This window comes from Pagrus pagrus, assembly GCF_965226575.1.
Source record: "Pagrus pagrus genome assembly, chromosome: 14".
NCBI lineage: Eukaryota > Metazoa > Chordata > Actinopteri > Spariformes > Sparidae > Pagrus > Pagrus pagrus.
The window spans coordinates 22,871,990-22,885,116 of record NC_140198.1 but is presented as its reverse complement, the minus strand read 5'-3'; the positions used below and the strand labels follow the sequence as shown (position 1 = coordinate 22,885,116).

At 40.9% G+C, this 13,127-nt stretch overlaps 3 protein-coding genes across 6 annotated transcripts; 1 reads left to right on the top strand and 2 right to left on the bottom strand.

The window, feature by feature from the left end:
* Nucleotides 1-1,526: 1,526 nt before the first annotated feature.
* LOC311269930 (polyubiquitin-B) lies at nucleotides 1,527-3,172 on the bottom strand. Its single transcript, XM_084374489.1, has 2 exons — nucleotides 3,065-3,172; nucleotides 1,527-2,287 (listed from the first exon to the last, which is right to left on the bottom strand). The coding sequence occupies exon 2, from the start codon at nucleotides 2,277-2,279 to the stop codon at nucleotides 1,590-1,592; it is 690 nt and encodes a 229-aa protein (XP_084230615.1). The 5' UTR covers nucleotides 2,280-2,287; nucleotides 3,065-3,172; the 3' UTR covers nucleotides 1,527-1,589.
* Nucleotides 3,173-5,895: 2,723 nt separating this feature from the next.
* Nucleotides 5,896-8,903, bottom strand: LOC311269991 (polyubiquitin-C). Its single transcript, XM_084374584.1, has 2 exons — nucleotides 8,799-8,903; nucleotides 5,896-8,124 (listed from the first exon to the last, which is right to left on the bottom strand). The coding sequence occupies exon 2, from the start codon at nucleotides 8,114-8,116 to the stop codon at nucleotides 6,059-6,061; it is 2,058 nt and encodes a 685-aa protein (XP_084230710.1). The 5' UTR covers nucleotides 8,117-8,124; nucleotides 8,799-8,903; the 3' UTR covers nucleotides 5,896-6,058.
* Nucleotides 8,904-9,123: 220 nt separating this feature from the next.
* Nucleotides 9,124-13,126, top strand: cenpv (centromere protein V). Of its 4 annotated transcripts, none has more exons than XM_084374587.1 (6): nucleotides 9,124-9,225; nucleotides 11,347-11,490; nucleotides 11,577-11,669; nucleotides 12,333-12,402; nucleotides 12,493-12,607; nucleotides 12,966-13,126. In XM_084374587.1, exons 3-6 carry the CDS (start codon nucleotides 11,578-11,580, stop codon nucleotides 13,112-13,114), a joined length of 426 nt encoding a protein of 141 aa, XP_084230713.1. In that variant the 5' UTR covers nucleotides 9,124-9,225; nucleotides 11,347-11,490; nucleotide 11,577; the 3' UTR covers nucleotides 13,115-13,126. The 4 variants fall into 4 exon arrangements, with proteins under 4 accessions (XP_084230713.1, XP_084230712.1, XP_084230715.1 ...); XM_084374589.1 differs by lacking the exon at nucleotides 9,124-9,225 and adding an exon at nucleotides 11,006-11,197 and having other exon boundaries at nucleotides 11,397-11,490; XM_084374588.1 differs by lacking the exon at nucleotides 9,124-9,225 and adding an exon at nucleotides 11,007-11,197.
* Nucleotide 13,127: the final 1 nt, after the last annotated feature.

Below are 13,127 nucleotides of genomic sequence, written 5' to 3'. Positions count from 1 at the left end.
TTGTTTGTTTTTTTCAAATTTGATGCAACACAACCACAGTTTTTCCCCGTATTCTTCTTTCTTGTCAAACCGTGGTTCCTTCATTACTCACAAAGCCAACCACAGACAGTTCAGTCAGAGATTGTGTTATACCAGTTGTATATTTTCATAGCCTAGGCTACATATGATCCAATAGTAACACACTGGCATTCTAATGTAATTATATGGCCAGATACTCTTTTATTCAACTGTTTTGCTCAAACAGGCTAACCTCCCCATTTGGATTATTCTCCTCTTTCCTTCCACTGTTTCTCTTTAAAGATTACTGAAAACTTCCCTCTCTGCTCCATTTTCTCTCATTTCTCCTTTACTTCCATGGTAGTTCATTATTACTGCCATAAACTGAGACACCATGTGGTGGCCTAATAATCACTTTTCTGTGACATGTTTGTTAACTGTCTCTGTTTCAGCTTGACCTGAAGGCTTCGCGTCTTTTTGCGGGGTGGGATGCTGAATAGAAGGTCTGTCATTGAGCCGCAGCATACAGGTTAATGTCCAATCAAAGGTTTTCTTGAGCAACATGCTGCAATTCTTATCAACTCCAGTTCTGTTGTCATAGTTAATCTTGACAAACTAGTTCAAACCTCAGCCATTCGTTTTTCTTTTATTACTGGCTGTCTTTATGGCTGATTCCCCTCCACGGATCTGTTTGATTTAGGCTTCTTAACTGCAGGGGTCATTAGCTCTGATTACTAGCATCTTGACCTTGCCTGGAGCCATCTGTCAGTACTTAGCTGGATTAACATGTTGGGGAACGTGGCATCAGGTCATGTCTATTTAAAGCAATTAAAACTATATGTAGTACACCATGCTGCACAGGCACTCTCACTTTTAACCACATATTTGTACAGTGGGAAAGGAAATTTGTAACTGTAACTTCCTATAACCTGAGGGTGGGAGAACTACTGATAAGCTAGTGACCTCTAGTGGTTCCTTGTGACATTTCATTCTTCACCAAATAGCCCATGAATAGTCATATCTCATTTGATTTAATGCTATGGAGTTTTTCAACCAAGAGAGAACTGGAGTTATGGGGGTTAAACCTGGACTCAATAAAGGTAGGTAACTCAATAAATCTTACTTTTTGGAACAATTTAGAAAGAAAATCTCATGGAAAGTACACCTAACTTTTGCCTTAAAAGCATTCAAGAAGCCATGTTAGATGCAGTCACATCAATAAACTATTGATATAATAGGATTAACCAAGCAGCAACATTTTAAATCCTGAATTGTAAAGGAATTTGATAGCATTTTGCCAGGAAAAAATTGAATGAAGCATATATTATAGTCAGTTCCAAATCAAAATTATGAATCCACTTTTCAACATTGCCTTTAGTATTTCACAGGCTCTTAACCATGGAAATACAAAATTGCTCTGAAAGTATAAGGGTAACTGGATTTTAACAGGGCAATATTAAACAATCCATCAGCTCTCATAGCATTCATACTCTGGACAAATGTGCACAAAAAGGGAAAACACCTTATAATTTAATCTCTCATCTTTTATTCGGTAATGTTGTCATGTAAATCAAGTAAAAACATGGAATGATTTATTGACCACCCCTCAGACGTAGGACAAGATGGAGGGTGGACTCCTTCTGGATGTTGTAGTCAGAAAGTGTACGGCCATCTTCAAGCTGCTTGCCGGCAAAGATCAGCCTCTGCTGGTCTGGGGGAATGCCTTCCTTGTCCTGGATCTTGGCCTTCACGTTCTCAATGGTGTCGCTGGGCTCAACCTCAAGGGTGATGGTCTTGCCAGTCAGGGTCTTGACAAAGATCTGCATGCCGCCTCTCAGACGGAGGACAAGATGGAGGGTGGATTCTTTCTGGATGTTGTAGTCGGAGAGGGTACGGCCATCCTCAAGCTGCTTGCCAGCAAAGATCAGCCTCTGCTGGTCTGGGGGAATGCCTTCCTTGTCCTGGATCTTGGCCTTCACGTTCTCAATGGTGTCGCTGGGCTCAACCTCTAGGGTGATGGTCTTGCCAGTGAGGGTCTTGACAAAGATCTGCATGCCACCCCTCAGACGGAGGACGAGATGGAGGGTAGACTCTTTCTGGATATTGTAGTCGGAGAGTGTGCGGCCATCTTCCAGCTGCTTTCCAGCAAAGATCAGCCTCTGCTGGTCAGGGGGAATGCCCTCCTTGTCCTGGATCTTGGCCTTGACATTCTCTATGGTGTCACTGGGCTCAACCTCAAGGGTGATGGTCTTGCCAGTGAGTGTCTTTACAAAGATCTGCATGTTTGTGCCTGTGAAAAATGAAGATTTCCATGTTACTTACACCCTTTAATTTATGCTCTACATATAAATTGAGATGGTGTCAAAAAAATCTGACATGCCGACGATAAAGAAAGAGTGTCTTTATACTTTTTAGATATAACACCTCACATCTCCATTTTAATCATTTGCCATTTATGCTAGATAGTGACGTCTTCCTATCAGGGGTACAACATTAGCTTCTAACGAAAAATCACCTTAAACAGACATGTCACACATACAAGCCATACTGGTCCGTTAGTTGCTTATTACTTTATTTTAATAAAAAGGTGGGCTAATTCTTACTCTGTCAGATGAACATACTGGTAGGAAACCGGTGATTCGAGCACCAGCGCCATTTTAAAATAAGCTATTGTTGTTTGCCTTTGTTTTGTTCAGCTAATGTTACCAGCTAATGGACGATACAGCTAGAAATGTTGTACCTTTGTTAACGTTAACTAATGTCAAACATTATTGTTCCACCTGACGATTGACTGGTTAGGTATACCTATATCACGTAATTCTTAACGTCGGTTAACTAGTTAAACGTTCGGTTACATTATTCATTTTAACGTGATGCTGAGGTTGCCAGCTAACGTTAGCATTTCCAGTTATTGTTTAGGAGGCAGTTAGCTACCTGCTAAAACGGGGGGGAAAGGACAACAGTTCAAAAAAACTATAGAAACTGTAAACTGGAGGAAGAGCAACAGTAGATAACATTAAATATTCCTTTTAATATTGTTTAAAACGAACAACTGTTAGTTACTCACAATTTGTTTCTGCCGGTTGACCTAGTTTCCCTGATGACACCTCCCTCTGACTGTGCAGTTGCCACGGAGACCGGATGATTTATACAGGGGACACGTCATCAAGCGATGTTCATCCGCAATGGAAAATAGTTCCATTTCTAGTGTTTATACGTAGTTTTAAACCTACGTGGTTCAAACATTGAGTATAGTATATTTTATTTAGGTACATATATTTGCATTATACAACTATATAATTACATGAACTAATACGGATTGCGTAAAAAATCAATAACTGCGTAATTACTTGGTGGAAGGAAAACCCCTGTGTGACAGTTGCTGTTGGTTTAAGTTAAATGCAGCTCATCATTTACCAAGGTGATAGTTCACCTAGGTGGAGGGAAAATATGGGAGTGTGTTAAAATGTTATATTTAAACTGCTATACAGTCTGTCGGCAAGTCTAGATAGATTTGTTACCATGATATAATCATTCTGTAAGCTTGTTCCTGGACATCTGGCCTAAGAGATAAGTGTGACGCTGCTTCACATTACAATCAGTAACTTTCTAATAATGATATTATTGGCCAGTGTATCTAACTTGCTCAAGTTTGACAATTTATTGAATTTGTATTATACTTTATCGATATTTAGTGAATAATCAAAGAAAAACAAATAACTATAAAAGCACATTGTGCTCATTTCTTTTTAATAAAAGTCTTCATTTTTAAAAAGTGAAATTCATACTTTAAAACCTAAACTGAATACCAAAAATGAACACAGACAAGTCATTTGAGTCATTATGTATCTAGTCAAGAGACCAAGTCACAAGTTTTAACTTCCAAGTCCAAGTCAAGTCTCTATTTATTTTCTGTGAAGTTGCAAGTCAAAACAGTGACTGGACTCAAGTCCACATCTCTGTCCCTAGATCCTAAGACATGTGACTGTTGACAAAAAACAGGAACTTCTGTTTCGTAAGACAGTTAAAAAACAGAGTTCAGGCTAAACAGGTCAAGTGCAGACCATATCTGGGGCTGACAATCAAACTAAAAGATTATAGGATAGTCATAATACACTAGTTTTCTTTGGCAGTTTTCACATATTTTATGTTAGAATATAGCTGCTCTATGAAATATACTATATATAATGCAGGTTGTTGTCAGTATTTAATAAGTAGTGTTTCATGAGTTTCATATATTCTCCTCATCTTGACGCACAAACTGAGAGCAGGCAAAGGTCAGCACTTCAATGGGATAAATGCCTTTGGCAGGATAAACAGCTGACACCCAATTATCCAGATGCCAGTGTTGAGCCAGTTTAGCTTTGGATTAGTTGTAAATACCACTGTACAATCCTTGTGCTAGCCATAATCCACACTACTATCCTCACTAGAGACTATAGTGCCATCCCTAAATTTAGTCTTTCTCGTAGGCTCAAATAGAAGTCACATTCTTGATGCTTGAGAGCCACATTTTTATGAGTTGTCAATGTATGCACAAAGGTCATCTCACATTCACTTTACTCACATATAAGGCTGCTTACTGAATAACAAGCATTCTAAGTATGAATTTTCTGCCACAGATTTTTGCTGATAGCCTGGTTTTCCTGAGCCTTAACGCTTTTATGCCATTCATATCCAAACTATGAGGGACATTGGGTTCTTTTTTGCCTGCTAAACCCTGACATAAGGCAGTCTACAGTTTGTTTTTATGAAAATCTGAACAGTCATTTTATTTCTCATAAAAAAAAACAAATGTTGCCCATTTGCTTTCTTGGAACACTCAAGCACACTCTGTCAACTGCTCTAAGTCAGGAAAAAAAAGGCATGATAGTCACATTTTCCTGTTTCCGTATGCTGATAACAATGTCTGTCTTCATAAAGGAGTGTCTTTTGTCCTACAACCTGCATGTACAAGGACCACATCTTTGCTTTTGTTATTAGTTAGTATTGTCTCTCCATTTGTTTTTATTGAAATCATACTTTTCCCCTGGGATGTCAATACTTTTCTGGTGGCTTCAGACCACAAATGTTCACCCCACAACTATTCTGTCAACCTCTTGCTTGACAATAGATGGCGCCAAAACCTTATCAATAGAAACTAGTCGTACCTTTCCAAATGTTGTGAGGAGCAACACTGCAAGAATACTGCAGTTTATTCACTCTGTAGGCATCTTGATTATAATTTTAATTTACACATTACTGATCACATCTACATGTTTGTGACAGTAGATATGATATACGAGGTATAGCTGGATGTCAGATATTTAAGTTCCACTTTTCAGTGCTTTCATGTAGATCATGTATGCAATTTTGATCAACACAGCAGTGTTAACAAACTATGCATTAGACACACAGTTAATCTTACTAATAATGAAAGATGGTAATGTCCTTACTTATATTTAAGATTTGGCTCAAAAGCATTGTTTGTGATGATTTCCTCCAAGATGCTGTAGTCTGAAATGTACATTTTTGCCAATTAACAGTGCTAGTTGAGCTTAATCATGTGTTTTCAAATTATCCAATTTGGTAGTTATCAATGCCATGTTCTGCTATTTGTGCTCCTGGTAGGACTGACATGTGAATGTATCTCAATTTATCAGAATTACTGGTCATTTTGGGTTATTAAATAGCAGTTACTACACCATTCATTACCAGAAAATCATATGCATATGCGTAACACCTGAGGCTCAATTATCCATCAATTACATTCCTGCTACAGACAAAACGATGTGAAAATCAAAAGTCATATTTCTATTTCTCTTTAGTATTATGTGTAATAAGGGGTGTTTTAGCTTCTGTACTGTTGATATGGATCTTAACTGTGGATTTGAACCATGAATGAACAACACCAGAAAGTTAAGTTTAATTCTTTATTAAGTGATGTGCATTGAACTTTTGGTCATGTTAAGGTAATCACCTTTGTCATGTGTAACATTTTTAACACGGCATGTACAACATGTCATACATAGCACGTTAACTTGAAGGAAATGTGGTTAAGAACATGGAATCATGAATCACTTTACTGCCCACCCCTCAGACGCAGGACAAGATGGAGAGTGGACTCTTTCTGGATGTTATAGTCGGAGAGGGTACGGCCATCTTCCAGCTGCTTGCCAGCAAAGATCAGCCTCTGCTGGTCTGGGGGAATGCCTTCCTTGTCCTGGATCTTGGCCTTGACATTCTCAATAGTGTCACTTGGCTCAACCTCCAGGGTGATGGTCTTGCCAGTCAGGGTCTTGACAAAGATCTGCATGCCGCCCCTCAGACGCAGGACAAGATGGAGAGTGGATTCTTTCTGGATGTTGTAGTCGGAGAGGGTGCGGCCATCTTCCAGCTGCTTGCCAGCAAAGATCAGCCTCTGCTGGTCTGGGGGAATGCCTTCCTTGTCCTGGATCTTGGCCTTCACGTTCTCAATGGTGTCGCTGGGCTCAACCTCCAGGGTGATGGTCTTGCCAGTCAGGGTCTTGACAAAGATCTGCATGCCACCTCTCAGGCGGAGGACAAGATGGAGGGTGGATTCTTTCTGGATGTTGTAGTCAGAGAGGGTGCGGCCATCTTCAAGCTGCTTGCCGGCAAAGATCAGCCTCTGCTGGTCTGGGGGAATGCCTTCCTTGTCCTGGATTTTGGCCTTGACATTCTCAATAGTGTCACTGGGCTCAACCTCAAGGGTGATGGTCTTGCCAGTAAGGGTTTTAACGAAGATCTGCATGCCGCCCCTAAGACGCAGGACAAGATGGAGGGTGGATTCTTTCTGGATGTTATAGTCGGAGAGGGTGCGACCGTCTTCAAGCTGCTTGCCGGCAAAGATCAGCCTCTGCTGGTCTGGGGGAATGCCTTCCTTGTCCTGGATCTTGGCCTTCACGTTCTCAATGGTGTCGCTGGGCTCAACCTCTAGGGTGATGGTCTTGCCAGTAAGGGTTTTGACAAAGATCTGCATGCCTCCCCTCAGACGCAGGACAAGATGGAGGGTGGACTCTTTCTGGATGTTGTAGTCGGAGAGGGTGCGACCATCTTCAAGCTGCTTGCCGGCAAAGATCAGCCTTTGCTGGTCTGGGGGAATGCCTTCCTTGTCCTGGATCTTGGCCTTCACGTTCTCAATAGTGTCACTGGGCTCAACCTCAAGGGTGATGGTCTTGCCAGTGAGGGTCTTGACAAAGATCTGCATGCCTCCCCTCAGACGCAGGACAAGATGGAGGGTGGACTCTTTCTGGATGTTGTAGTCGGAGAGGGTGCGACCATCTTCAAGCTGCTTGCCAGCAAAGATCAGCCTCTGCTGGTCTGGGGGAATGCCTTCCTTGTCCTGGATCTTGGCCTTCACGTTCTCAATAGTGTCACTTGGCTCAACCTCAAGGGTGATGGTCTTGCCAGTGAGGGTCTTGACGAAGATCTGCATGCCACCCCTCAGACGCAGGACAAGATGGAGGGTGGACTCTTTCTGGATGTTGTAGTCGGAGAGGGTGCGGCCATCTTCCAGCTGCTTGCCAGCAAAGATCAGCCTCTGCTGGTCTGGGGGAATGCCTTCTTTGTCCTGGATCTTGGCCTTCACGTTCTCAATGGTGTCACTGGGCTCAACCTCAAGGGTGATGGTCTTGCCAGTGAGGGTCTTGACAAAGATCTGCATGCCACCCCTCAGACGCAGGACAAGATGGAGGGTGGACTCTTTCTGGATGTTGTAGTCGGAGAGGGTGCGGCCATCTTCCAGCTGCTTGCCAGCAAAGATCAGCCTCTGCTGGTCTGGGGGAATGCCTTCTTTGTCCTGGATCTTGGCCTTCACGTTCTCAATGGTGTCACTGGGCTCAACCTCAAGGGTGATGGTCTTGCCAGTGAGGGTCTTGACAAAGATCTGCATGCCACCCCTCAGACGCAGGACAAGATGGAGAGTAGACTCTTTCTGGATATTGTAGTCGGAGAGGGTGCGGCCATCTTCCAGCTGCTTGCCAGCAAAGATCAGCCTCTGCTGGTCTGGAGGAATGCCTTCCTTGTCTTGGATTTTGGCTTTAACATTCTCAATAGTGTCACTGGGCTCAACCTCAAGGGTGATGGTCTTGCCAGTGAGGGTCTTCACAAAGATCTGCATGTTTGTGCCTGAATAGAAGAATAATTATTATTAGAACAAATTATAAAAGTAATTGGAAAAATAAACCAAAATTCATAAAGTATATTGGCATTTACAGTTATTAACATAAAGGTATTATATCAACTTGTGTTACAACCCTTTAATTACTCTTCAAAAGTTACACTAAACATATAGCTCTGACTACAGCTTACACTTCAGGTCACATCACAAAAGCTTAAAGTAGACTACATATTTTTAAATCTATTAGAAACGAAGAAAATGTAAATTTGAATCTCTGAACTATTGGCAGCTCAGCTGCCTTCCGGACCCAGCGCCATTTTGAGATCATATTGACCTTCCTTTTGTTCAGCTAGTTACCCGCTAATGGACGATACTGGAAATGTTGAGTCAGTGCTACAGCTAACATAAGCTAACCACTACTGCGTAACCTTACAGTTTCGTCGAAACCGTCGACAAAATGGTTCACGGATAAGGCAACTGAATAAACGGATACAATAACTCTGTGGTTTAACGTCAATTTGAGGCAGACAGCACAGTTTACTTTTTCTAACATAACAATTCTCTTTTCATCCGTAAAGCAGTAAAACCATGGCACTGGTAACCAAACAAACAATGATAAACACGGAATGTATAAACATGTATAACGATAATATAGCTTAAATCAAGAGAAAATATTACTTACTTTCAAGAAACGCAGTAAATACTTCGTATTCTAGTGGCACAGCACTGTTTTCTTTAGTCTTCTTCTGAAGTGTAATACTGCAGTACAGACGGACACTGTATTATATACCGGAGTCTGTACACGTCATCTTACAATATCCGTCCGCATGTGAAAGTAGTACCCGTCGATACGAATCGCACTATTTTACTATATTTACTTGTTTTTGTTTTGTTTTATTTGATAATAATACGTTTACTCATAGACGTGAATGCTTAGTGAAAATGGTATGCTTTTAAATGATAATTTGACATATCTTCCGCGGCGGAGTAATATCTCGACACACTGCCTCTAGAATTTGCTAGAATATCATAGCAACAGGGACGTTCCCCGAGCTTCTGATTGGATTGTGAGATTGTTTGTTTGACCAGCGATTGGTTGCTGTGTTACAGTAAGTGATATTTGATGACTACATTACCTTTATGACTCTGGGATTTATAACACAGACCTAATAAAGAGTTATACAAGACCTACATAGACTCAGTCATGTAACTGTGTGCTATGATAGTGTAGCATACATGTAATACATGCACGGACTTTTTCTCCTCTTCCATCCCTCTAGAATAACAAACCCATTGCCATATTAGGAACTCGATCACTAAGTCTGAATGACTATGCATTTATTCATTCATGTAGCACAAGAGGGACATGTTCAGACATGAATCCTGTTGCTCGCCATCAAACCAGCCCGTTAACAGATAGAAACGTGCTTTGAAAACGTGATAGCAGCTGTTGTGACAGCAGGGTGAAGTAGGCCTATTCCTGGCTTAGAGGAGGATAACACTGCTAACTGACCTCATTTACCCACCTTAATTCATTCACTTGCAACCCATATCCACACCAGGGTTGTTAAAACATCTCAATTAAGAATATATTAATGAATAGCTAACCTGAAGACCACTGCAAAATATGTAATCTGGTAAGCAGAATTTGCTGATAGTGGTTATCTGGCAGACACACAATATGGGCCTAGTCACGAGCACAGGCTTTACGGTCATGAGTCATGACCTGAATACTGAAACAAGCTGTGTTTGAGTCCCAGGGACCATTTGGCTGGTCCCGAGGTAGACTGTTTCATATTTAGACAACCTCAAGTGTTCTCCCAGATGTCATTTTAGTTTGTTTTAAAGGTGCACTATGCAGAAATTTTAATCAGAAGAGAAGGATCTTCATTGACTGATTTTTTTTAATGCCTAAACAAACCAATTAAAACAGACTTTCCTCATTTTCATGACTGAATAAACTGAATAAACAAACTGACTTTAAAGGACAACACCATTTCACACTGTTTTACTTTGTTTATATGTGGCGGACCCAATCATCTTTCTAGCTTCAAATAGTGTTCTGGGACCATATTTTCCTCTGAGAACAGCTTGTTTATTCAGTTATGGAACAAATAAATATTTCTAAGTTTGTATTATTACCTCATTAATTTGAAATTCTGAGTTTGAATTTCTTCTCCAAAACTACGTAGTGCCCCTCTAATTTAGGTTTCTTTACTGAAAGTACTGTAGGCATTATTTCAAATGATAGTGAAGTTGTTGCTGTATGCTGCCACTTATCTTAATACTGCTTACCATGATGGACATACTGTACAGAGAACAGATTGTAAACAAAAGAGGGCTTGATCCTTGTTCCATGAGCACACATGTAAGTATGCCTGGTATGAGGTGACGCCCAGGTGATACTGTTAAACAAAGGTTTTCAATTGGTGTAGTGAGTTTTTGTGTTATGTTCCTGGAGTGAAGTGACCAAGCTGATTTAACACACCGACCATCTGAGATTTGGGTCCATTTTGGTTGTGGCCGTCAACACAGGGACCTGGCAAGATAGTAAAGAATACACAGATAACTTCATTACTGGCAGCTTCAAGTACAGACCAACTATTTCACTCCTCATTTTTGGCTCCCACTATAATTACAGACAACTGTAAACTAAATTAAATCAAGTAGCATACGCTCAGATGTGGGTCTGTTGCCCACTTGGGTTCTATTTTGGGGTCATGGATATGATACAGCTTGGATGGTCCTAATTTATGTATTTAGGTCATAACATCCCCGTTAGCCAGCCCACCAGCACACTGTCATATGACACCCATCCCGTGATGCACAGTGCCAATGCTTTCCAACACAGAGCGTCTGGCTGAACTAGTTCAACCTCTGAGGAATGTGTTTGTGCAAGTCTGCTGTACTTTGCCCTGCCTCTTGCTGGGAATGATTATGGACTGACTCAAAGTGTTCCAGGAAAAAACAATCTTTCAAGCAGGATATAGGCCTAGCTGAGTACTGCAGAGGCTGATTATCACATGAAATGAAAACGTCCATGGCTCAGGACAACAAACTTGACGTTGCCTTTTCTTAAAGGTACTTACTTACCTTTGAATTTGATCAACACATTCATTGAACATCAGCAGTTGTGAATGGGTCACATGCATCACTATCTGAGAGGCTTTTAATGTAAATGTGACTCTTTATCAGTGATTGACTTTGACCAGGGTCAATGTTTCATCCAGCAGGCTGACTGGAACTGTTTAGGGTGTGACGTTTATTTCCACGTCAACAGGTTACAAAACAAACACGTGTCGCCAGTTTTACCAGAGCACCACTAAAGTGTTGTTGTCCTTGTTCCTTTTCTCGCTGACATCAAAGTGACGGAAGTAAGGCTTCACATCCCATGGTACGCAAACATGTACATACTGTGTGTATACATTATGATGGTTTGTTATCTTCTTTTAACTCGCAGAATGGATCCTGTGAAACATACCGGCGGCTGCCACTGTGGAGCTGTTAGATTTGAAGTCTGGAGTTCCCCAGACCTCCATGTTTTCCACTGCAAGTACGGATATCAAATCAATGATAATTTCTCATTATCTTAAACGTACTACAAGGAACATTTAACTGGTTATGAAACAGCCTTAATTTTATACTGATGTCTCAGTATGACCTACATAAGAAAATGAGACCCTCAGCGAGAAGATTGGCTATTTCTGGTTATTATACTTCTTCATAATACCAGGTTAGATTCCAACTCATCCAGGCTGGATAAGCCATTAAATTAAAACTATTTTTTATGGCAGAGTGTTGAGGATGAACTTAGGGGACTCAACCTGAAAGAAGCTGCACTGTAGCCTGGTAGTACAGTAATTAAACAACGTTTACTTTGTGTCGCCCCTCGTCATTTTTGTCTACAGGGGCCACTTTGAAGAAGTTCCATAGCTTTAAAGCAATATGTAGAAATCTTGGTTGAAAACATTCTAGACTGCATTCAAATTATCTATGACAAGGACTTAAAAATAGGTAAAATGGTAACTATGGCCACTATGCTGCAATGTTATGTTGGTTGACATGGCCCGAATTAATTAGTGAAACTGAGATTTGTTAACTTTGTTTTTAAGATTTGTGAGTGTGCTACCTTTTATATCTCTGGGTATTTAGCCGTTGTTTTCATGTACACTTTTTTGCTGTCACTATAAACTGATTTATGTATCTGTCTCTACAGCTGTAGTGTTTGCACAAAGAAACAAAACCATCATTTCATTGTTCCAAAAAATGCCTTCACGCTCCTACAGGTACACAAATTAAGCGAAAGACTGGATTCAATTTAACTTAAAAATCAGAAGAGCATTTAATCAAAACCTTTTTTTTCTTCTTCTTCCCAGGGATCAGATAATCTGACCACGTACACGTTTAACACTCACGTTGCGAAACACACCTTCTGTAAAACCTGTGGAGTCCAAAGTTTCTACACTCCTCGCTCCAACCCTGATGGATATGGTATGACCTCTCCCTGCTGACACAAGGCAATCACACGATTCTCATGTGTTGTAAACTCATTTCATCATCCTGTCCTGTTTACTCCAAACTAAGTCGGTCGTGTTTACTCCAAACTAACCAACCCAGTCTGCTCTTTCATGCCCTAGATTTATGGTATTTGTAGTGAAAAGAAATTAAATATTATGTTCACAAGGGGACATTATTGTTTGTTGGATAACAGTGATGAAATCTCCCTTGAAATGTCATATTTTGCATTGCTGAACATGTAAGGCCAAGTTGTAAATGTGCTTGAGACAAAGGGCTTTTGTTCATAAGCACATCAATGAGTTGTCCTTTGTTGGTGTCGTTTTCTCCCCAGGTGTCGCTCCACACTGTCTGGATCCAGGCACTGTCCACAGCGTCACAGTGGAGAAGTTTTGTGGAGAGAAGTGGGAGGAAAGCATGCAAGCTCACAAGATCATCAGAGACATGTCTAAACCTGCAGCGGACTCACAGCTGAGAGACTAAATAACAACACTGT

Excerpts from the sequence above, each read along its gene's own strand:
- cenpv (XM_084374586.1), top strand. The coding sequence starts at position 11,578 with ATGGATCCTGTGAAACATACCGGCGGCTGCCACTGTGGAGCTGTTAGA. Across the intron at positions 11,670-12,332 it reads CTCCATGTTTTCCACTGCAA|CTGTAGTGTTTGCACAAAGA; the intron begins GTACGGATATCA and ends CTGTCTCTACAG. Across the intron at positions 12,403-12,492 it reads ATGCCTTCACGCTCCTACAG|GGATCAGATAATCTGACCAC; the intron begins GTACACAAATTA and ends TCTTCTTCCCAG.
- LOC311269930 (XM_084374489.1), bottom strand. The coding sequence starts at position 2,279 with ATGCAGATCTTTGTAAAGACACTCACTGGCAAGACCATCACCCTTGAG.
- LOC311269991 (XM_084374584.1), bottom strand. The coding sequence starts at position 8,116 with ATGCAGATCTTTGTGAAGACCCTCACTGGCAAGACCATCACCCTTGAG.